This window comes from Crinia signifera, chromosome 3 (assembly GCF_055691185.1).
Source record: "Crinia signifera chromosome 3, ASM5569118v1, whole genome shotgun sequence".
Classification (NCBI taxonomy): domain Eukaryota; kingdom Metazoa; phylum Chordata; class Amphibia; order Anura; family Myobatrachidae; genus Crinia; species Crinia signifera.
Window position 1 is genome coordinate 150481772 of NC_139219.1, and position 24368 is coordinate 150506139.

Consider the following 24368-nt stretch of genomic DNA (forward strand, 5'->3'; position numbering starts at 1 on the left):
ATTAGCCAAATCCATTCACCTGTCTTTTACTTTGAGCACTAGATTTTCTCTATGTAGGAAAAGATTCCAGAATTTGGCTTCAGGGGCATTTGTTATACCATAACTGTTCTGAATTGGCACTCATACTGACTAGAGCTGAAAAACATGTTCTTGCTGGGTTTTTTATGTGGAATATGTGCAGAGCATTAAATACATTGAATTACAAAGTAATTTCCCATTGCAACTACACAATATTGCATCCCCTTAAGCATGAACTGATTGGATTGGGGGAAATATCATGATGTTAGAGCTATATTGTTTACTGAAGGGTTACTGTTTTGCTATGTTCTTATTGATTTGTAATGTATCCTAACCATTTTATTTTTCTCTTTCTGAATGATATTATCCTTGTGTTTTTCTTGGTATAACTCAAGGGCACCAAGTTTAGGAAATAGGAAGGCACTATATACTGTATATGTAATAAAGGTTTATTAAATATATTTTCAGAGTTCCAGGTGACATATTATATAGCAATTATTCTTGATAGATGCTATATAACAATTCCATGATTTTTGCTTTAGGAAGGTATTTATGACAGTTCAATGTTCTTAAGTGGGGTGACTCAAAATTGTATCTCGTGTTCCTCTAAATTGCTTAGATTCCACGGACATCTGTGACATGTTCATTTCAGATGTTCTTGATATTGGCTATTTTCTACAAAACTTCTACTAAATGAAATATATACCCCAAGTTATATAAGACAAAAAATATGTACACAAACCAATTATATTCCTATAATGGTATGTTGCACCTGTTATGTGTACACCGTTCATGCTGCCAATGACTCAATTTTGTCAACAGAAATCCCATTTTTTGCCACTGTTACTAATGGGGCCTACATACGGGGAGATGTGCTGATGAGTGTTCTGAGCATGCTAGATCTGTCAGGGACAGTGTTCTCCAGTGAGAACACTTGCGATTATAGATTTATCCAGCATGCTGGATATTAAGTGCCGGGTGATAGCAATGCGCAGGGCTGAGAATCACTATCGCTATGCCCCTACACACGGAGCAATGTAGGGGCATTTTCTAAGTGATCTAGTGAGAGTGCTTAAAAAATGACCCCCAAAAATGGGATTTCTGTTGACTAAATATAGTGATAATAGTTATTCTGCATGAGAGTAATATTTATTTTTTGTTCAGAAAACCCTGATCAATAATATAGGTATTTATTAACCAGGTGAAAATGAAACATTCTCCGCTTTTGGCTACAATAATTACAGGTCTGCTTTTGTTTCCTACTATTAAATGTACATCAGTTTTATGCAGGTTTAAATATACGAGATATGTTCATGGCTTGGTAGAAGTGGTAAGGGAAGCAATTGTGAGTTTATTTCCCTTGCCATTGCCAAAATAAAGGTTTTGACACAATAAAAGGTTTATAACTGAAGCTACAGTACATTCTTATTCTACAAACAATATAAATGGAAGGGTGGCAAGTGCAACCAGGGGACAGTTCTTTTGTTGCTTAGTGAAATTGCCTTATTTATTTTTGTGTGGGAAGAACTGTCTGCCAATGTGGGTGAAAGGCAGAATATCTCTCGAATGCGAGGATTGAGGACATCAAATTCCTTATGCTAGTCAGGGAAAGCGTATTTATGAAAATGTCCATATCGGTACTTAAGCCATGTACACACGATCTAGTCAAAATAACTTGCCCAAATCCCATCTAGTCAAAATCGCCTAGCAACAAGTAAGCCAGAATCTCCCTGTGTGTACACTATGGGCAATAGCAGTGCACAACCCCATGGCATCGCTATCGCCCGGCAACTAGGCCTAAATCATTCAGTGCCCTCAGCAGCCTGCCCGTGTGTACCCCCTTTCACACATATCTTTAATCATGAAATCCTATTCTTATAATATCTAGTTTCCTTTTTTTTCAATACAGTTGGCTGTCAAGCTTGTTAGTTTTTATGGACTGGCTATGACGTTTGTACAATATTTACCATTGCATTTGCTCTTTCACAGTGAGTATATTTAGGTATCAAAATATTTTTGATCTGATTGCAAGAAAGAAGACAATACCAAAATCCAGCAAAACTGATGATTGGATCTAGGGGTTCGGAGACGGCCTCTAGTCACTCTCTCTAGTGACAAGGGGCATTGGAGAATGTGCTAAACACTAATTGGAGGAGCTTGGAATATGCTGATTGGTGGAAGTCTCCCACACTTGGTGAAAGTTTTAAGCTTCGCTGGCTCAGGAAGGAACCACACTCTCTTACTAAAAGGCCGGGTATACACAAGAGCAGCCTGAATTGTTTCTGGCCAAATCAGAATGACATATCGGCCAGATAGTTCAATGTGTACCTGTGATTTGCATTCTCCTGTGGTGGTTAATAATGTTTTCTAGTTGGCCCTGCAGCATGTAGCACAGCATACTCCATCGCTCCATTGTCAACCAGCATCGTCAAGAGTGTATGCATGCTCTGATTGTTCTGATGTGTAGTTGGCCTTATGCTGACCACACATCAGACCAACTCTCCTCCAACCATCCAACTATTTGGTTGGTTGGACTGAAAATCTGGTACTGTATAGGGGCAAATGCCAATAAGCAATTTGCTCACAAACTCAGGAGAATGGACAAAAGCATTCAGTGAACTTGTTTAAATCAAATAGGTCCAACTACAGTACATTGTCTGTGTGACACTTGTGTCCATTTTCCAATTTTGGAAACAAATTACTTAATTACAAATTAAATTTGCTCCTATCCAGTACCAGGTTTTTATTCCATCCAACCATCCAATGCAGGATTAATATTCAGCGAACCTGTAGCCCAGCACTGTTCTGTAAAGAATATTATCACTGTGTGTCTTCCACCACATCTGTATAATGCATTTAACATGCACTATTTTACTGTACTGTATCCTCTCGCACATGCCCAAAGGTGATTTTCAAAAGCATCATCTGGTAGATAAACATAAGTATTACACTCGCCAGCAACTCCATATGCCACACTAAACCATAATGCACCATGCTGCAACAGCAACCGCAGGAAGAGAACCGGAGAAGCGGGTACTGGAAGCCCCACTCGCGACCAGCAGGAGCTGGCAACCTGTACGTGCACTGAGGTATTACAAACCCACAGGCTCCCTCCATCCCCCCAGCCAGGGCAGTTTCTCACCCAGTGAACTGACACCTACCCCTAAGGCAGTCCAGCCACTGATTGCCCCTTGGCTTCACTTACCCCAGCTACTCCTGGAGACTGCCCAGCAGAGTCCCTCTTGGTGATTGGGGCAGGGACAGGGCCATCAAGTGAGCCCCTCTCATGTAACGCAGGACATTAACACTAATTATACCCTCCGTTGGTGACATTCTTCAGGGACATCCCATAGAGTGGCTGACTGCATTACAGTCCATAGGCCAGCTCCGCTTCCCGTGGAACTTTGTGTGGAGTGAGTTTACAGTACTGGCATGGAGCCAAAAGTTGCCCGCACCCCTGTGCCTTAGGATTACAAATCTCATCACTAGTTGTTCAATGAACGCGGTGCACCTAGGCCAAAACAGGTACCTAATAGCAGTAGAACTGCGCAGTTCAGGGACATATTAATAGTTTGCATCTGGACACCTGTTGTTATTTATACTAATTGTGAATTGCTGCATACTGTTAGAAAGCAGCGCCCTGCATCTGTCTCCAAACACTGGTTAGTGGGCAGCCTACAGACTGCCTTGTCCCCCTGCAGCCACTGTAGCTAGACGTCACCCTGAGTGACAGCTTACATAGCGAATAGCAGGGCAGAGTCCCCTGACCCTGCTGGCAGCGTTTCCTTTCTTGAAGGGAAGTGATAGTGTGCCTCAGCGCGTGTGTGTCATCCTCCATGCTGGTCTGCAGCTCCACGTGCACCGGAGCGCGTAAGAGCAAGTCCCGCTGTACTCCCGTTACAAGCGTGTCCCTTACTCAGGGAGATCCATCATCTGTGGCAGTAGCGTCACTGGGAGAGATACTGTAAACCAGTCATTGCCATTAACCCTGCACAAGCTGAACGCTACAGATAAGTAACACCTGTAACTGTGATTCCTGCATCAGTTGTATTGCACCTGAAGTTAACCACTGAAGTACTGTTGTATTCTGCAAGCTTATCACTTGAATAAATCTCAAGCTGGTTACATCTTCTAAAGTGTGTCGTCTAACAACCACACAGCACGTATATATAGACACTCTGCCAATAGGTTATGGGCCCAGCACATCACGTGCGCGAAGATTAACCCCCTAAAGACCAAGTGCTAGCGCAGTACATAAAAGAACGTAAAGAAATATTTCTAAATTGCCATTTGTGGAAGAGTTAACGAGAATGCACAGCACAGGGCATAGCATGAACTTTCCAAAACTGAAAGACTCAGAGAATTACACTACATGGAAGTTCGCTATGGAAATGCAGCTTAAAAGGGAGAAGCTATGGAAAGTCACAATAGCCCCAGGAGATAGTCCAAACCCAGAAGAGGTAGACAAGGCCATCGGCACAATAGGCCTGGCTGTGGAGCAGCATGTTTATTCTACAATCTGTGGGAAAGAGTCCGCTAAGGACATGTGGACAACTCTACAAGGTGCTTATGAGAATAAAGGCCTAATGAGGAGGATAAGTCTGAGACGCACACTGTATGGAACAAAGTTGAATGCATGCAAGGACATGAACGATTACATTGATAAAATACTATCTATAGCTCAGCAATTGGCATGTGTAGGAGCAAAAGTGGATGAGGAAGAAGTGGCGATGGTAATGCTGCAGAACTTGACAGAAGAATTTGACTTCCTAGTTGTCGCACTAGAGTCGAATGAAACCAAGCTTACAACAGAAGTTGTGAGGGCCAAGCTACTACAGTTCCAAGAAAGAATCCACAAGGATGCCATAGCTGAGGGTTCTGCCTTAGTAGCAAAGGGTGCAACACCCAAGAAATGCACATTCAAATGTTATGTGTGCCACAAAGTAGGGCACAAGGCTTCAGAATGCAGGATGAAGAACACTAGTGGTACGCACAAGCGGCATGACAAGAAGAACGAGTCAGCACTGAATGTAGCAGACAAGCCAAGGAGGGATTGCTTGTACATGGACTCGGGAGCCTCTAGACACTTCAGCTGCAACAAGGAGTGGTTCAATTCTTTAACACAGTGTACACCCACAACAGTTACCGGGATTGGTGAAAAGGTCCTTACTACATCAAGTGTTGGGACAATCACAGTGAGACTAAGAATTGAGGGACAGACAGTAGTCACAGATATCCAAGACGTACTGTATGTACCAGAATTAGGAAGTAACCTCATCGCTATCAGCGTACTCGAGGCAAAAGGCTACAGAGTCCAGTTTGCAAAGGGCAGGTGTATGGTGCATAATGAAAGAGGGACTGTAATTGCTTCAGCAACCCGATGCAACCAACTATACCTCCTAGACACAGATGAATGTGTAGCTTTGGCAGCCTCTGCTGAAAATGAGTCGATGGAACTCTGGCACAGACGTTTGGGACACTTAGGATATGACAATGTCCAGAAATTAGCTGATGGGATGGCAACAGGGATCACAGTGAAAGACACCGAAAGACCTGTGTGCGAGAGTTGCATAAAAGGCAAGCAGACCCGCAACCCATTTCCCAAGTCAGCAGGCAGAGCAGAATCACAGTTAGCTCTGGTGCACACAGATGTGTGCGGACCAATGGAAGAGGAGTCAACCAGTGGTTACAAGTACTTCATGACTCTCATCGATGACGCCACAAGAATGACACACGTATACTTCATAAGGAAGAAAAGTGAGGTGTTCAAGAAAATTGTGGAGTACAAGAACCTAGTGGAGACTCAGACGGGCCTAAAGCTAAAAGCCCTGAGATCCGACAATGGGGGAGAGTACGAAAATGAAGAACTAACCGACTTTCTCAGAAAACATGGCATAAAGCATCAGCTGACGATGGCCTACACGCCTGAACAGAATGGCGTAAGTGAAAGGGCGAACCGAACAATCGTTGAAAGAGCATGAGCGATGGTGAACGATGCTGGCCTGGAGAAGAGTTTTTGGGCAGAAGCTGTATCTACTGCAGTATACCTGAAAAACAGAACACCTACAGTGGCCGTGAAGGGAAAAACCCCCTTAGAGGCCTGGTCTGGGAAGAAGCCAGACATCAGTCATCTCCGTGTCTTTGGGAGCAGAGCTTATGCGCATATACCAAAGGAGAAAAGGAAGAAACTTGACCCGAAATCAAGACAGTGCATACTGCTAGGCTATTGTGAGGAGAGCAAAGGGTACAGGCTCTGGGATGCAGAGAACAGACGTCTTCTGAAATCAAGAGATGTGATATTTCAAGAAACAGCATCACCCACAAAAGCAAAAGAGCAAGAAAAGCAAGCACTAGTAGAGGTGTGCGAAATAGAAAGCATACCTGAAATAGAAAATACCAAAGAGGGAAGCGAACCAACAAACAGGGCTTCCGTAAGAAGCAACAAGGGCATACCAGCCAGAAGGTATGAGGAAGAATATGCGAACATTGCTTTCAGTGAACCTCAGAGTATTCGAGAAGTGAAAGCGTGCAGTGATTGGGCGAAATGGAAATCTGCAATAGACACAGAGCTATCAGCACTGAAAGAGAACAATACTTGGACCATAGTAGATAGACCAAGCAACTGCAAGACAGTCAAAAGCAAGTGGGTCTTCTGCAAGAAGTTAAATTCAGACGGAGAAGTTGGCCGTTACAAAGCCTGTCTTGTTGCTAAGGGATACACACAGAGATCCGGAATTGACTATGGGGAGATATACTCACCAGTTGCAAGGTATAACACTCTTAGATTAGTAATTGCAGTCGCCACCTTACAAAACTTACTGCTATACCAACTAGATTTCGACTCAGCGTTCCTAAATGGAGAACTACTTGAAGAAATCTACATGGAATCGCCAGATCATTATAATGAGGATGAGCTTCAGACAGAGAAGGTGTGTCTTCTGAAGAAATCCATATACGGCCTAAAACAGAGTGGTCATTGCTGGTACATAAAATTGGACGCAGTACTACTTGAAATTAATTTTATTAGATCAGAGACTGACCACTGCCTTTATCACAAAACTCTGGGAGAAAAGTTGTTCATCATAGCAGTCTATGTGGATGATATACTTATAGCAGGTCACGAAGATCACATCATAGGTGTGAGAGATCAACTAAAACAGAGATTCAAGTTGAAAGACCTAGGTCCAGCCAATCATTTGTTGGGAATGAGAATTGTTCAAGACTTGCAAAAGGTAACAGTCAAAGTCGACCAACAAATGTACATCGAGGCAACAATCTTGAAGTATGGAATGGCAGACTCCAAGTCAGTAAATACACCAATTGACAAAAGTATCAAGATTACAAAAGGTATGTCACCAACCACACAAGAAGAAGTAGAGGAAATGCAAGATGTTCCTTACAAGAACGTGGTTGGAAGTCTTATGTATGCAAGTATTGGAACCCGTCCAGACATCACTCATGCAGTCAGTCGGGTGAGCCAATTTGCAATAAATCCTGGGAGGCAACACTGGATCGCAGTGAAGAGGATTCTGAGATACCTAAAAGGTACAAGTTCTTTGAAATTAAAATTCGCCAAGACAAGCAATTCAAATTTGAAAGTCTTCTGCGATGCCGACTAGGGAGCAGATGAAGATGATCGACGTTCCCATACCGGTTACCTGTTTACATTGGCTGGGGCAGCAGTTAGTTGGGCGAGTAGAAAACAACCAACCGTTGCTCTCTCAATAACTGAGGCCGAATACATGGCTCTTACAGAGACATCAAAGGAAGCACTCTGGATCAAAGAGACTTTGTGTGAGTTAGGTCTACTTTATGAAGAAGAGACTATCAGTATCGCATGTGATAACAGGGGAGCAATAGATCTTTCCTGTAGTACCAAGGGGATGCAGTTAATTTGCCGGCGGTCGGGATCCCGGCGGTCGGAATCCCGACACTGGAATCCAGACCGCCGAAATCCCGAAACTTTCTCCCTCCGTGGGTGTCCACGACACCCATAGAGGGAGAATAAAATAGCGTGCCGAGCGTAGCGAGGCACCGGGCCCGCTGCGTGGCGAGCGCAGCGAGCCCGCAAGGGGGGGCGATCCATGTCCCCCCCTTGTCGGGATTTCGGCGGTCGGGATTCCAGTGTCGGGATTCCGACCGCCGGGATCCCGACCGCCGGCAAATCGTATCGGATCCGTACCAAGCACCATGGAAGGTCGAAACATCGCGATTAGACACCACTTCATCAGAGAACTAGTGGAGAACAAGTCCATCGATGTTGAATACATTGCAAGTGAAGAGAATGTCGCTGACATGCTTACAAAAGGACTGTCGACAAACTTGCTTATTAAGTTCGTGAAGGACTGTGGACTTGTTTAAGTTCAAAATGTTGATTTGAAGTTTTGATGTTCTGAGTGTCTTTCTCTCTAACCATATTTTCGGTTACAGGTATAACAAAGGACGAAGTATTGTATTAAGTTCTTTTATGTAGCCGAAGACAGCCTTGAGCGAGGGGGAGTGTTAGAAAGCAGCGCCCTGCGTCTGTCTCCAAACACTGGTTAGTGGGCAGCCTACAGACTGCCTTGTCCCCCTGCAGCCACTGTAGCTAGACGTCACCCTGAGTGACAGCTTACATAGCGAATAGCAGGGCAGAGTCCCCTGACCCTGCTGGCAGCGTTTCCTTTCTTGAAGGGAAGTGATAGTGTGCCTCAGCGCGTGTGTGTCATCCTCCATGCTGGTCTGCAGCTCCACGTGCACCGGAGCGCATAAGAGCAAGTCCCGCTGTACTCCCGTTACAAGCGTGTCCCTTACTCAGGGAGATCCATCATCTGTGGCAGTAGCGTCGCTGGGAGAGATACTGTAAACCAGTCATTGCCATTAACCCTGCACAAGCTGAACGCTACAGATAAGTAACACCTGTAACTGTGATTCCTGCATCAGTTGTATTGCACCTGAAGTTAACCACTGAAGTACTGTTGTATTCTGCAAGCTTATCACTTGAATAAATCTCAAGCTGGTTACATCTTCTAAAGTGTGTCGTCTAACAACCACACAGCACGTATATATAGACACTCTGCCAATAGGTTATGGGCCCAGCACATCACGTGCGCGAAGATTAACCCCCTAAAGACCAAGTGCTAGCGCAGTACATAAAAGAACGTAAAGAAATATTTCTAAATTGCCATTTGTGGAAGAGTTAACGAGAATGCACAGCACAGGGCATAGCATGAACTTTCCAAAACTGAAAGACTCAGAGAATTACACTACATGGAAGTTCGCTATGGAAATGCAGCTTAAAAGGGAGAAGCTATGGAAAGTCACAATAGCCCCAGGAGATAGTCCAAACCCAGAAGAGGTAGACAAGGCCATCGGCACAATAGGCCTGGCTGTGGAGCAGCATGTTTATTCTACAATCTGTGGGAAAGAGTCCGCTAAGGACATGTGGACAACTCTACAAGGTGCTTATGAGAATAAAGGCCTAATGAGGAGGATAAGTCTGAGACGCACACTGTATGGAACAAAGTTGAATGCATGCAAGGACATGAACGATTACATTGATAAAATACTATCTATAGCTCAGCAATTGGCATGTGTAGGAGCAAAAGTGGATGAGGAAGAAGTGGCGATGGTAATGCTGCAGAACTTGACAGAAGAATTTGACTTCCTAGTTGTCGCACTAGAGTCGAATGAAACCAAGCTTACAACAGAAGTTGTGAGGGCCAAGCTACTACAGTTCCAAGAAAGAATCCACAAGGATGCCATAGCTGAGGGTTCTGCCTTAGTAGCAAAGGGTGCAACACCCAAGAAATGCACATTCAAATGTTATGTGTGCCACAAAGTAGGGCACAAGGCTTCAGAATGCAGGATGAAGAACACTAGTGGTACGCACAAGCGGCATGACAAGAAGAACGAGTCAGCACTGAATGTAGCAGACAAGCCAAGGAGGGATTGCTTGTACATGGACTCGGGAGCCTCTAGACACTTCAGCTGCAACAAGGAGTGGTTCAATTCTTTAACACAGTGTACACCCACAACAGTTACCGGGATTGGTGAAAAGGTCCTTACTACATCAAGTGTTGGGACAATCACAGTGAGACTAAGAATTGAGGGACAGACAGTAGTCACAGATATCCAAGACGTACTGTATGTACCAGAATTAGGAAGTAACCTCATCGCTATCAGCGTACTCGAGGCAAAAGGCTACAGAGTCCAGTTTGCAAAGGGCAGGTGTATGGTGCATAATGAAAGAGGGACTGTAATTGCTTCAGCAACCCGATGCAACCAACTATACCTCCTAGACACAGATGAATGTGTAGCTTTGGCAGCCTCTGCTGAAAATGAGTCGATGGAACTCTGGCACAGACGTTTGGGACACTTAGGATATGACAATGTCCAGAAATTAGCTGATGGGATGGCAACAGGGATCACAGTGAAAGACACCGAAAGACCTGTGTGCGAGAGTTGCATAAAAGGCAAGCAGACCCGCAACCCATTTCCCAAGTCAGCAGGCAGAGCAGAATCACAGTTAGCTCTGGTGCACACAGATGTGTGCGGACCAATGGAAGAGGAGTCAACCAGTGGTTACAAGTACTTCATGACTCTCATCGATGACGCCACAAGAATGACACACGTATACTTCATAAGGAAGAAAAGTGAGGTGTTCAAGAAAATTGTGGAGTACAAGAACCTAGTGGAGACTCAGACGGGCCTAAAGCTAAAAGCCCTGAGATCCGACAATGGGGGAGAGTACGAAAATGAAGAACTAACCGACTTTCTCAGAAAACATGGCATAAAGCATCAGCTGACGATGGCCTACACGCCTGAACAGAATGGCGTAAGTGAAAGGGCGAACCGAACAATCGTTGAAAGAGCATGAGCGATGGTGAACGATGCTGGCCTGGAGAAGAGTTTTTGGGCAGAAGCTGTATCTACTGCAGTATACCTGAAAAACAGAACACCTACAGTGGCCGTGAAGGGAAAAACCCCCTTAGAGGCCTGGTCTGGGAAGAAGCCAGACATCAGTCATCTCCGTGTCTTTGGGAGCAGAGCTTATGCGCATATACCAAAGGAGAAAAGGAAGAAACTTGACCCGAAATCAAGACAGTGCATACTGCTAGGCTATTGTGAGGAGAGCAAAGGGTACAGGCTCTGGGATGCAGAGAACAGACGTCTTCTGAAATCAAGAGATGTGATATTTCAAGAAACAGCATCACCCACAAAAGCAAAAGAGCAAGAAAAGCAAGCACTAGTAGAGGTGTGCGAAATAGAAAGCATACCTGAAATAGAAAATACCAAAGAGGGAAGCGAACCAACAAACAGGGCTTCCGTAAGAAGCAACAAGGGCATACCAGCCAGAAGGTATGAGGAAGAATATGCGAACATTGCTTTCAGTGAACCTCAGAGTATTCGAGAAGTGAAAGCGTGCAGTGATTGGGCGAAATGGAAATCTGCAATAGACACAGAGCTATCAGCACTGAAAGAGAACAATACTTGGACCATAGTAGATAGACCAAGCAACTGCAAGACAGTCAAAAGCAAGTGGGTCTTCTGCAAGAAGTTAAATTCAGACGGAGAAGTTGGCCGTTACAAAGCCTGTCTTGTTGCTAAGGGATACACACAGAGATCCGGAATTGACTATGGGGAGATATACTCACCAGTTGCAAGGTATAACACTCTTAGATTAGTAATTGCAGTCGCCACCTTACAAAACTTACTGCTATACCAACTAGATTTCGACTCAGCGTTCCTAAATGGAGAACTACTTGAAGAAATCTACATGGAATCGCCAGATCATTATAATGAGGATGAGCTTCAGACAGAGAAGGTGTGTCTTCTGAAGAAATCCATATACGGCCTAAAACAGAGTGGTCATTGCTGGTACATAAAATTGGACGCAGTACTACTTGAAATTAATTTTATTAGATCAGAGACTGACCACTGCCTTTATCACAAAACTCTGGGAGAAAAGTTGTTCATCATAGCAGTCTATGTGGATGATATACTTATAGCAGGTCACGAAGATCACATCATAGGTGTGAGAGATCAACTAAAACAGAGATTCAAGTTGAAAGACCTAGGTCCAGCCAATCATTTGTTGGGAATGAGAATTGTTCAAGACTTGCAAAAGGGAACAGTCACAGTCGACCAACAAATGTACATCGAGGCAACAATCTTGAAGTATGGAATGGCAGACTCCAAGTCAGTAAATACACCAATTGACAAAAGTATCAAGATTACAAAAGGTATGTCACCAACCACACAAGAAGAAGTAGAGGAAATGCAAGATGTTCCTTACAAGAACGTGGTTGGAAGTCTTATGTATGCAAGTATTGGAACCCGTCCAGACATCACTCATGCAGTCAGTCGGGTGAGCCAATTTGCAATAAATCCTGGGAGGCAACACTGGATCGCAGTGAAGAGGATTCTGAGATACCTAAAAGGTACAAGTTCTTTGAAATTAAAATTCGCCAAGACAAGCAATTCAAATTTGAAAGTCTTCTGCGATGCCGACTAGGGAGCAGATGAAGATGATCGACGTTCCCATACCGGTTACCTGTTTACATTGGCTGGGGCAGCAGTTAGTTGGGCGAGTAGAAAACAACCAACCGTTGCTCTCTCAATAACTGAGGCCGAATACATGGCTCTTACAGAGACATCAAAGGAAGCACTCTGGATCAAAGAGACTTTGTGTGAGTTAGGTCTACTTTATGAAGAAGAGACTATCAGTATCGCATGTGATAACAGGGGAGCAATAGATCTTTCCTGTAGTACCAAGGGGATGCAGTTAATTTGCCGACAGTCGGGATCCCGGCGGTCGTAATCCCGACACTGGAATCCAGAGCGCCAAAATCCCGAAACTTTCTCCCTCCGTGGGTGTCCATGACACCCATAGAGGGAGAATAAAATAGCGTGCCGAGCGTAGCGAGGCACCAGGCCCGCTGCGTGGCAAGCGCAGCGAGCCCGCAAGGGGGGGCGATCCATGTCCCCCCCTTGTCGGGATTTCGGCGGTCGGGATTCCAGTGTCGGGATTCCGACCGCCGGGATCCCGACCGCCGGCAAATCGTATCGGATCCGTACCAAGCACCATGGAAGGTCGAAACATCGCGATTAGACACCACTTCATCAGAGAACTAGTGGAGAACAAGTCCATCGATGTTGAATACATTGCAAGTGAAGAGAATGTCGCTGACATGCTTACAAAAGGACTGTCGACAAACTTGCTTATTAAGTTCGTGAAGGACTGTGGACTTGTTTAAGTTCAAAATGTTGATTTGAAGTTTTGATGTTCTGAGTGTCTTTCTCTCTAACCATATTTTCGGTTACAGGTATAACAAAGGACGAAGTATTGTATTAAGTTCTTTTATGTAGCCGAAGACAGCCTTGAGCGAGGGGGAGTGTTAGAAAGCAGCGCCCTGCGTCTGTCTCCAAACACTGGTTAGTGGGCAGCCTACAGACTGCCTTGTCCCCCTGCAGCCACTGTAGCTAGACGTCACCCTGAGTGACAGCTTACATAGCGAATAGCAGGGCAGAGTCCCCTGACCCTGCTGGCAGCGTTTCCTTTCTTGAAGGGAAGTGATAGTGTGCCTCAGCGCGTGTGTGTCATCCTCCATGCTGGTCTGCAGCTCCACGTGCACTGGAGCGCATAAGAGCAAGTCCCGCTGTACTCCCGTTACAAGCGTGTCCCTTACTCAGGGAGATCCATCATCTGTGGCAGTAGCGTCGCTGGGAGAGATACCGTAAACCAGTCATTGCCATTAACCCTGCACAAGTTGAACGCTACAGATAAGTAACACCTGTAACTGTGATTCCTGCATCAGTTGTATTGCACCTGAAGTTAACCACTGAAGTACTGTTGTATTCTGCAAGCTTATCACTTGAATAAATCTCAAGCTGGTTACATCTTCTAAAGTGTGTCGTCTAACAACCACACAGCACGTGTATATAGACACTCTGCCAATACATACAGCACTACTGCCATTTATTGGGAAAGCTATTGCCAGTCTTTTGATGTTTTGAATCTTTTGTTCTTTTGCACTGTGGGTTAACTGCATAATGGTACTGTCCACGGAGCGTATCGTGTGAATTGCGGCCTGTTGGTGTCACGGATGGCCCCATCGCGCACGATATTCCCCTTTGATTACTCTTACATCTTACTCTTACGTGTTGCTGCAGAATAAAACCTTTGATCCCGGTCCTAACGTGTGGTGACCATTCTGTGGGGTTGGTTGGGGTATTGTCTGTTCGGGGTGCCTTTGTCCCTCTGCCCTCTGAATTGCAGGCGAGTAAAGCCGGCAGGTCGCAGACAAGCAGTGCCAAAAAGGAGATCAGGTAACGGGCAAGCACCGACACGCAGTCTGACATCACAAAAGGGGGAGCAGTGGGGTCAGCAGCGCTCATCATGGGGACACCGGAGCGGGCAGCGGATCCTTACGCTTTAACTAACTAGCGGTGCCGGGGAGTGCTGACCTGGCCGGCAGTGTGATCAGCAGCGCTGCGGGATGGGCAGTGCAGTAGAGGCGGATTGGCGGTTATTCGATTTTTAAAATACCTGTCAAATGACTGGCCGTTCTCTGATTGGCTGAGAGCTCTCATCTAAGGACAAGTCAGTCTTAAGTAAAGGACCACAGCTTAATTGGCAGTCTAAATTGAGTTTTCCATATGTACACAGTATGGTACAGTATCTTAAACATCAGATGAAATAAGGGAAACTAATATCACGGTAATTAAAATATTCACATTCTTGAGTGCATGATTTGCACCTTGAAACTCTGTGCCTGTCACAATATATAACTTGGAATAAAACTCTTTTAATCTTCTATTAGTATACTTGGGATTGTACATTTTAACCCTTTGAGTGCCAATGTTGCTGTGAGAGATTCTCAAACTATTCACTAAACATTCTGATGTCGCTCACAGCCACTGTTATTTTAGTATAGATACATACAAATACAGACAAGTCAATTGAAGTTCAGTTAAATATCACAACCAAAAAGAGAACATGGACATTCTTAGCATGTAATTTGAGGATCACAGCAAGTTGGCACTCAAAGGGTTAAGGGTATTATATTAAAAGATTATATTGACCCAGAACCCGCCCCCCATATGTTTTTTTCATATTTACCACGTGTCATGTGATGGTAGCCCTCCCCAGCAACATTTGCAATTTGCAGGACTGTGGGGGTGGGGGTGCAATTTGATGCAATGCTCATAGGTTCTAATTCAGACCTGATCAGAGGACACATTTTGGGGCCAATGCAGACTGATTTTTAGGGCCGGCGGTGTTTACCTGTTCGCTAGGCTGCGAACAGCCTAGGAACAGGTCTGAATCAGAATCAGGCCATTTGTTTTCATATTAGATTTGGGTGAGTTATTTTGTTTCTGTGCAGAGTAAACACTTTCTGCTTTATTACCACACTGCAATTTAGATTTCAGTTGGAACACACCCCACCCAAATGTAACTCTCTCTGCACATGTTACATCTGCCCCACCTGCAGTGCAGCATGGTTTTGCCCATTTGGAAACAAATAGTGCCCTGCGATCAGATCTGAATAAGGCCCTTAGAATTGCATGCAGATCTCACAGGCTCAAAAATCAAGGGATATGGCATATGGCCAGGGCCTACTGAGGTAAAGTGTCTGGCCCCACCCACGATCAACAACCTCCTGTACAGGCACTGTGCACATTTGTGGTAATATAACTAGGTCTAGAATGTCTGAAATTCTTGCATATGTAAATGACCCTGTTGTCCCTGTATTTTAAATATACAGTATGATAGTTTCATAATGTCACATCTCTAAGGGACATGAGAATTTTCTATAATGACAACAGCTGTCATTGTTTTTTCACAGTAAACCGCTAACTCTTTCCGAACAGTATTACCGAGCACTAAGCACTTGTTGCAGTATACCATAATTCTTTTGTTTGAACAGATTGATTCAATATATCACTGAAATATGTAATTGAGCATAAGTTATTTTATGTACCTTCAAAGTAAAATTACAAGTAACTCTGCTGTGCACTTTAAAGATGAAACACTGTCTGACAACTAATTCCAACTAGAAATCTTGTACGGAACCTGGAGAAAGCTGCCACAGAGTGGCATCTGAGGCTGATTGGGACCAGTATGATTGGGGACACAGCACAGCCACATCACTTTTATGTGACAGCAACTCAAACATCAATGACATAGCCCATATTTCTTTAGTTCCTTTATACTCTGGTTTGATTTGTGCACAAATGAAAACAACTTCAACTTCTGCAAAAGCAAACGAAGTAAAGGAGTATTAAACCATATGGACCCAGCATATCTGCACAAATGTTCTTATTTATTTTCCAATTTCAATAGTCTATGCTGAATTAATTGTTTGATGTAAAAATAAATTAACACAGTGCCAACATAGAAGGAACTTGTGTATGGGGTGAAAAACATCAAGTTGTAAGATATTGTAACCATATAATTAAGAACCAACTAGTGATGATGCAATATACTCTGCACAGAAATGTTTTATAGATTACTATGCATCACTATGGGTAGGTTTCATTTTTGTGCAGGTGATGTTTTTGGGCCAAGCTTATCGACTTGCTGGCAGTTCCATGCGGGAGTGTGCAGCCAGGTTGATGTAATAGGGGGTGTGGCCTAAACATGGGCGGGCAGTGCAGGGGCCTGAATGAGTGATTGTGTTATTGTAGCCCTGCCCCTGCTGTTCAATTCCCAGATTACTGGCATTGAATAGTAGTGGCTGGGCTACATCATCCTCTCACTTTCAAGGAGGTGGTCAGGGAGGACTGGGGGAGGGGGCGGTGACGTTGGCTCCCAGGAAACTCGTCTTTTCTTTTGAGGGGGGGGTGAATAGACAAGTACTGCACATATGTAATTGTCGCATGGTGCACAAGGGCAAATCAACTCTGATGGTGCACAAGCGGTGGATTAGAAACCCCACACATGCATATCTCTGTACAAATACCCACAGTTGCAGCTATTCATATATACGCTCCATATGGGTTCACACAGGGCAGGCGACAGGGGGGTCAAGGGGGACAAGTGTGACGGGCCCCTGAGATCTGAAGGGCCCCAGACCTTCCATGCCTGGGCACGGCCACTGCCTGTACTAGTTGGCCTGTCAGTGAGCCTTGCGGGCCAGCCGTCTACTGTGCACCATCTGTTTTTGGCTGAGTCTGACTGACTCACTGTGTGCCACTGCCATCTACTGTGTGTGCGCCCTGCCACTTGGTGCTCAGAGTCATCTACTCTGTGCGTGCGCACAGCCTTACCCACCGCTGGTGCTGTGGCCTCAGTCTCTGGCTCCTGTACTTTTACTGAGCGGGTCATCTGTTCCGCACTCTGCGAAAGACCTGCCCTGCCTGCTCGTAGTGCTCAGCATTCTTTTGTGAAAGTGACAGGCCAGCAGCAGCCGGAGCCAGCAGGAAGCAGCAGCCAGGAGCCAAACCAGCAGGACTGAGAATGAGAGAAGTCCGCACCTGAAAGCAGGATCTGGAGCAGTGAAAGGTTAAATGAGGCTCATGCAGAAGAGCGTTGTGTGGATTTGGGATTAGATGGGGGGCCCCAGAAATATCATTGTACAGAGCCCCAAGATTTCTGTTGACAGCCCTTGGTTCACGGTAACATTGGCATTTATCTCCTCCTCTGAATCTGGCATATACTGTATGTCTTATGACTTATGGGCTGATTCAGATATGGACACAATGTCTATGTGCATGTACTCAGTGAAGCACATGCATATAAGTCACACTGCGCATGTGCAGCGATGGTCTTGTGAGGATACTAAGGATTTATTCTCAAAGTGAATGACAGGCATGGAGCATTTGTGGGAGGTAATGGGGGAGTGGTTACTCGTATGCAGGCATGTCACTATTGTTTTGTTTTACATCTTGCTACTGCAATCCTGTACACAGTTGAAATGACTCCAACATCTTATTGCTCAAATCCATGCTGCACGATGGTAAGGTTACTCAGAAGATTGATTATTGACCGATGTGTGTATGATGGTTACAGCTTTTGTGCTCAAGCAACGGACCAGGGGCGTAACTAGATATTCGTGGGCCTCATAGCAAAAGTTTATAAGGGCCCTCTATTTAGCAACTGATGGTGATAAATGTATGTAAAACATATTACTTAGACAGGAAAGATGGGCCCCCTCCAGCTCTGGGCCCCATAGCAGCTGCACCCCTTGCACCTATCGAAGTTACACCTTTGCAACGGACGTCAGACACCTCCAGTGGGCATCTATTTGCAAATCCTGGAAGCTGCGACATTTTCATGTTCTTCCACAGTCATGAATCACAGCAGGCCCTGGCTCCCTTTACTCCTTCCCTCCATGTACTGGAGAGATGCCATGCGCATGCAACTGGTATCTCTTCAGCAAACACAGAGCAGAGCAGCGTTGATCCCTGGCTCCCCCCAACTACCCCTCAGCCCAGGGGCGTAACTACTTCCTTCTGGGCCCCATAGCAAAATTTGGAAAGGGCCCCCCGCCACAGGAGAAGAGGGTGACAGGTGTGTGTGGGGGGGGGGGGGGGGGGGAGAGATTATATGGAAGGGGGGGGGTGTAAAGGGGAGGTTGTAGCAGAAGAGAGGGAGAAAAAAAGGAGAGACATGGTGGGGAGGGAGTAAATGAGAGGAGGTGGAGAGAGACATACAGAGAGAGAGACATACAGTACACAGGGAGAGAGAGAGACATACAGAGAGAGAGAGAGAGAGAGACATACACAGGGAGAGAGAGAGACATACAGAGAGAGAGACATACAGAGAGAGAGAGAGACATACAGAGAGAGAGAGAGACAGACATACAGAAAGACATACAGAGAGACAGAGAGAGACATACAGAGAGACGGAGACATACAAAGAGAGAGAGAGACATACAAAGAGAGAGAGAGACATACAAAGAGAGAGAGAGACATACAAAGAGAGAGAGAGAGACATACAGAGAGAGAGAGACATACATACATACAGAGAGACATACATACAGAGAGACATACACAGAGAGAGAGAGAGAGAGACATACAGAGAGAGAGAGACAGAGAGAGAGAGAGACAGACAGAGAGAGAGACAGACAGAGAGACAGACAGAGAGACAGACAGACAGAGAGACATACATACAGAGACAGAGAGACATACAGAGACAGAGAGACATGCAGAGAGAGACAGACAGACAGAGAGAGACAGACAGAGAGAGACAGACAGACAGAGAGACATACAGACAGACAGAGAGACATACAGAGAGAGAGACAGACAGACAGAGAGATATAGAGAGAGAGAGAGAGAGAGAGAGAGAGAGAGAGAGAGAGAGGACATACAGAGACACAGAGAGAGACGGGAAGAAAATGAGGAGGGGGCACCTGCATCACTTTTTTTTTCTTCTATTCACATCCTCTCTCCTCCGACCCACAGTTCAGGCTGCTCTGTTCCTCCCTCCCCCTCCTCCCCCTCCTCCCCCTCTTACCAGTACAATTGATGCTGTCAGTGCCGAGTCTGCCTGCACTGACAGCTCCGTGTCTCCTGTTTCCCAGGGCCTGGGTCTCCCACACAGAGCAGGCAAGCAGCACACTTCACAGCGTGTTTCACGCCGGGGCTGGTCACTAAATAGTGACGTCAGTCCCCGGCAGCATCAAAGCAGGGAGAGAGGGGAAGGCTGATACAGCCGGACCATCACCTTCCCTTCATTATGTAGCAGCGCATCGTCGCTAGCGGGGGGGAGGGGGCAGAGAAGGCACCACCGACACTGCCATTCTGCCAAGGCAAGCGAGCATAAGGAAAAAGGGTGCAGGGGATGCCTGCTGTGCCATGGGGCCCCCCAAGGGCCCGGGCCCCATAGCAGCTGCATCCCCTGCACCCTCCATAGTTACGCCACTGCCTCAGCCCACAGGACATTGCAAATTGCGGGAGGGACAGTGGGACAGTCTCCAAACAGCAGGATTGTCTCACTGTAATCGGAATCTTTTGTTAATGAGAATGAAGCAAAAATCATTTTCTGCCATGTACATTACAGTGGCGGATTGTCCGTTTTTGCCATGGGAGGTTAGCTGACCTCAGGGCCGAAAGTTACACATGGCTCTACCCACTCATGGTGTAGCCATTGATTGAAGTGTGCCATGTCTGGCTTCAAACCCCCCCCCCCCCACACACACACACACACGCACAACCAGCAAAGTTGTGTTGGCACCCCAATCAATCCGTGAGGCTGTTCCGCTCCACCGCTCTCCTCCTGCCCCCCGGCTCACACAGGGCTTTGTTCGGCCATGAAGTCACCTCCTCCACACCCGGAGGAGCTGTCTGGGCTTCTGAGCCACATACCATACCACCCGCAAATCTATCCAGTGACTGTGTCTGACAGCCAATCATCCCTCTCCTCCCGTCCACGGCTCACAAGGAAATGTCTCCAATGGCTGTGTCTGGCTCCAAAGCCCCACACCCGGAGGACCTGTCTTCACCACCCCAACCTGGTAGCTGTTAATGGCAGCAGCTGTAACCCTAACCTTACCCAATGGACCTGTCTCCTGCCCCCCCAGAACATGCACCACACCACCACCCTCAGCTGTTTCTCAATCACCAGCTGTATCAACGGTCCCACATCTTTGACTAACCTGTGATATAATGTGAATTTTGGCTCATTCCATGTGACATAATGTGAATGTTGGCTCATTCCGTGTGGCGATTTGTTAATTTTTGTCTCATTCCATGTGGCAAAATGTGTAATTGGCACTAGTACTAGATAGTATAAGGAATTCTACTATTGGGGCGCATAATGTGTATAAGGGGTATATGGTGTGGAACACTACACTTAAGCACATGCCCCCTTTTGAATGAACATACCCCTTTTTCAGAGTGAGCAAGCTTTTGGTGCAGATAACTACAGTCTTCACTTTTTCATATCCACACTTCAAAATTTCCACTTCGAACACTGTGTCACAAAACTGAAGTACTATTCTACCAACTCAGTTTGGCATGACCTGACTAACCGTGCTCGGGGTTTTCTGCCAGTGACCCCACCTATAGGGATTTGGGCTTCTGCAGCGCCTGACACGTCGGTCGCGGCCCCCTGGTCAGGTTTCCCGTATGAGTTGGAATTAGTATTGGTTGGGCAGAATATGGAAGCGTGGTAATCTTAGCCAGGTCAGCAACAAACGGGCAGCTCAGATAACAAAGGGTGAGACAATAGGAGAATCCAAAGACAAGCCAGGTCAAATATGAGAAAACACAGTTGCGGTACAGAAGGATGAGGCGTAAGAGTGGTCTGGAAAAAGCATGTGTTAGTAACTTTATATCAGAATAATAGCAATACACTGGGACGCTGGGAATCTGACAGGTACTGCCTGCCAGAGACTTCCTTTTAAGCCCGGCAGATGCCTGATGACATCTGCTAATTTCCCCATCTCCCTCTTTAAGAATCTCTTTAGTGCAGCGCGTGCGGCCCTAGGGAGCACCCGGCCGCACAATACGGAAACCACCTGCCACCTCTGCCACTGAGACTCCAGGAGCTGTCTGTAGCTGCCAGGAACTGCTGCCCAGAGTCCTGCTGCTGCCCGGGGACCCGCTGCTGCCGCCCAGAGACCTGCTGCTACCTCCTGCACGGCCAGCACCTCCGAACCAGGTAAGAACCCCCCGTGGTCTGGGGGGCTGTGACAACACTACTGCGATGCATTGCAGCATTGTATGGTCATTCAACACCCTTTGAGCCACCTGGGACCTTCCTGGGCGGCAGGAACTCATGCAATACATAGCATGCCGTTGTATCACATGCCATGTATAACATGCTACCCCGTTTCCCGTTGCTGGGAGGGGAATCCGAGAAGGAGGACGGACCTCCGGATCCCATCCGATGCGCACTGGACCATGCATTATATTGAATCGGATGTCAAACACATCCGATTTAGGCCAATTTCTCAGCCTTATCTGTCACTCCGAATCGGGCCAAATCAGATCAGTGTATGTGGGCCTTTACTGTTAATAGAACGAGGAAGCTATGATGCTTTAAATAAATACTCTTTTTACACTTGGTTTAATAAATAGTACTAAAAGGAAGTGTTTGATGTTAAATTTTTTATGGCTAAAATATGTGCATCCTGGGAAAAAGGAAACAGGGGATTAACATAAATTATGTAAGGTGTGCAATTTATGTAAACTATCCTAATAGTGTCAGACACTGCAGTTGTTTCATTGGTGTAGCACTACAGTGCTCTGCAGTGGGGGTTCTCCATGGTCTGACTCATAACATAGTAAAACCACACTGCATAATTAGAAGCCAATGGTCATGAACCTTTGGACTCAGATGAGCAATACTCTGGAGCAGTGGTAGCCAACTCCAGTCCTCGAGAGCTACCAACAGTTCACGTTTTATAGATCACCTGTCGGGGCACAGGTGCACTCATTACTAACTGACACATTATAAATGATCCACAGGTGGAGCTAATTACTTCACTTATGATTCTGTGAGGAGACCTGGAAAGTGTTAACTGTTGGTAGCTCTCGAGTACTGGAGTTGGCTATCCATGCTCTGGAGAAATAAGGATGCGAAGGGGGTTATATTAATATTTTTCACATGTTAATACCCGCAGTTATATAAAATGAAAAAAAAAAAGCATGTTGAAGGTGAAGGAGCCAAAGAAAAGCACAGACTAAAGTACTCAATTAACTGTAGTTGCTGTTGAAACTGCAGATGGTTTACCCAAACAGGATATGATCAGAATTCTTAAAGTTGGGTTCCCGACCAGCAGAATCCCAACACATCCCAAAGGTAAACTGAAGTTAGGCACTAGGAGGAAGAATAGGGTTAAGGTGCTGGAGGGGTGGGTTAGGATTAGGGGGTAAGGTAACAATACTTTCTAGGATATGTTGGAGTTCTGGCGGTCAGAATTGCTCTGTTTGTCTGGATCCATATTTCTGTGATTTTGTAACCAACCTACCTAACCTAGATGGGGAAGTATGTAATATGTACTATATATTGGAATACACGCAAACTATGTTAATCTGCTTTATACCAATAATCTTGCCTCTCCAACCAAATACAATCAACACCACAAATTTTAACACCGATGCGGATTCTTATCAAAATTAATTATTTAAGATGTATACTAAAAATTATCTACACCATTTTTTTAAATCAATTTGTCAATTATTTTTTCCAAAACTTACCAAAGCAACACTTGATTGGAATAACCCATTCACCTGGTTGGATACCATGAACCTGATAACCAACCTTTATTACTTCCCCAACACCTTCATTGCCACCTATAGCAGGTAAGCAGGGCAGAATTCCATAATTTCCTGTAAAAACGTTGATGTTGCTTAGTTTCCAGATATAAATAATGAACAGAGAAACAAAGCAGATAAGTACGGTAGATATATAGCACAGTCTATTGAATGAAAGAACACTACACAGTTTTGCAAGTCTTTGTGACAGATTTAAGATTGTATGGAATTGCACAGCCGAAAAGAAGCTGAAGTACAGGCCAGTCGGGTGTTGTATATTAGGTCAACAATGTCTAGGTTTATAGTTTCTAGATCAACACCAAAAGGTTGACACAGGATGTTTACCACATGAAAAGGTTAACATTATTTTTTTACGTTATGTGTGTGTGTGTGTGTGGGGGGGGGATCTTAGAATGCACACCCGATTTACATGAGGTGCTATCATGCTGGGACTTGTAGTTCTGCAAAGAAAGACATGTGGTGCAGATGCACACTCCATATTATTAATCAAAGTCAATCAATAATAGAGGTTCTTGGTATATTCATTGGCCAAGAAATATTTGCCCACCAACCAGCTTTACGGTAACCTCATTTCTGGTGGGTCCCAATTACTAAGAATCTGGGGCGCGGAACCCCAAAAAGTTTTTGAGTTTTTTACGTACCATCACTTGAGCCTGTGGTCCCCCAATTAGTGTACTGCCTCCACGTACAGTACCTAGCATTTGCCAGGTGCCATGCTCAACATACTTTAACGATCCCACTCAGATTTCTCTTGAATGAAAAAGTAAAAGACATGTCAAAGTTTTTATGTTTTTAGGTGGTGACCTTAGCCATGTCAATCTTTTGCTTATGTTGACCTTCAAACCAGACACTGTTGACCTACCATCTGGATACCAGCCAGCCTGTATAAGCCGAAGCTTAGGAAGGCTGGTCATTGGATCCAGGGCCAGTGCAAGGCTTCTCAGCACCCTAGGCAAAACTTTAACCTCCCCCCCCCCCAGGAAGGTGGCCAAGTCCCCTGCTTTTCCTGGAGATCCTCTGCACCCACAACAGACAGTACAAGGAGAAGGGGCAGCAATGTAGGACAGTAAGACTCAAGGGAAAGTATAGAGGTGAGGTCTTAGAAGTTCCACAGCCGCCGCCTGCATTAAGTACAACAAGGA

The 24368-nt window shown here is 45.5% G+C and overlaps 1 protein-coding gene across 2 annotated transcripts in view; it reads right to left on the bottom strand.

The window, feature by feature from the left end:
* The window catches only part of LOC146063878 (enoyl-[acyl-carrier-protein] reductase, mitochondrial-like), a 90957-nt gene that overhangs the window by 57210 nt on the left and 9379 nt on the right, over positions 1-24368 (bottom strand). The window contains exon 3 of one of the 2 annotated variants that reach the window (XM_083176749.1): positions 23149-23280. The exons of the other annotated variant lie outside the window; for it this stretch is intronic. Within the exon in view, the coding sequence (XP_083032875.1) occupies positions 23149-23280 (132 nt within the window). The remainder of the gene's footprint in view (positions 1-23148; positions 23281-24368) is intronic. 2 annotated transcript variants of the gene reach the window in all.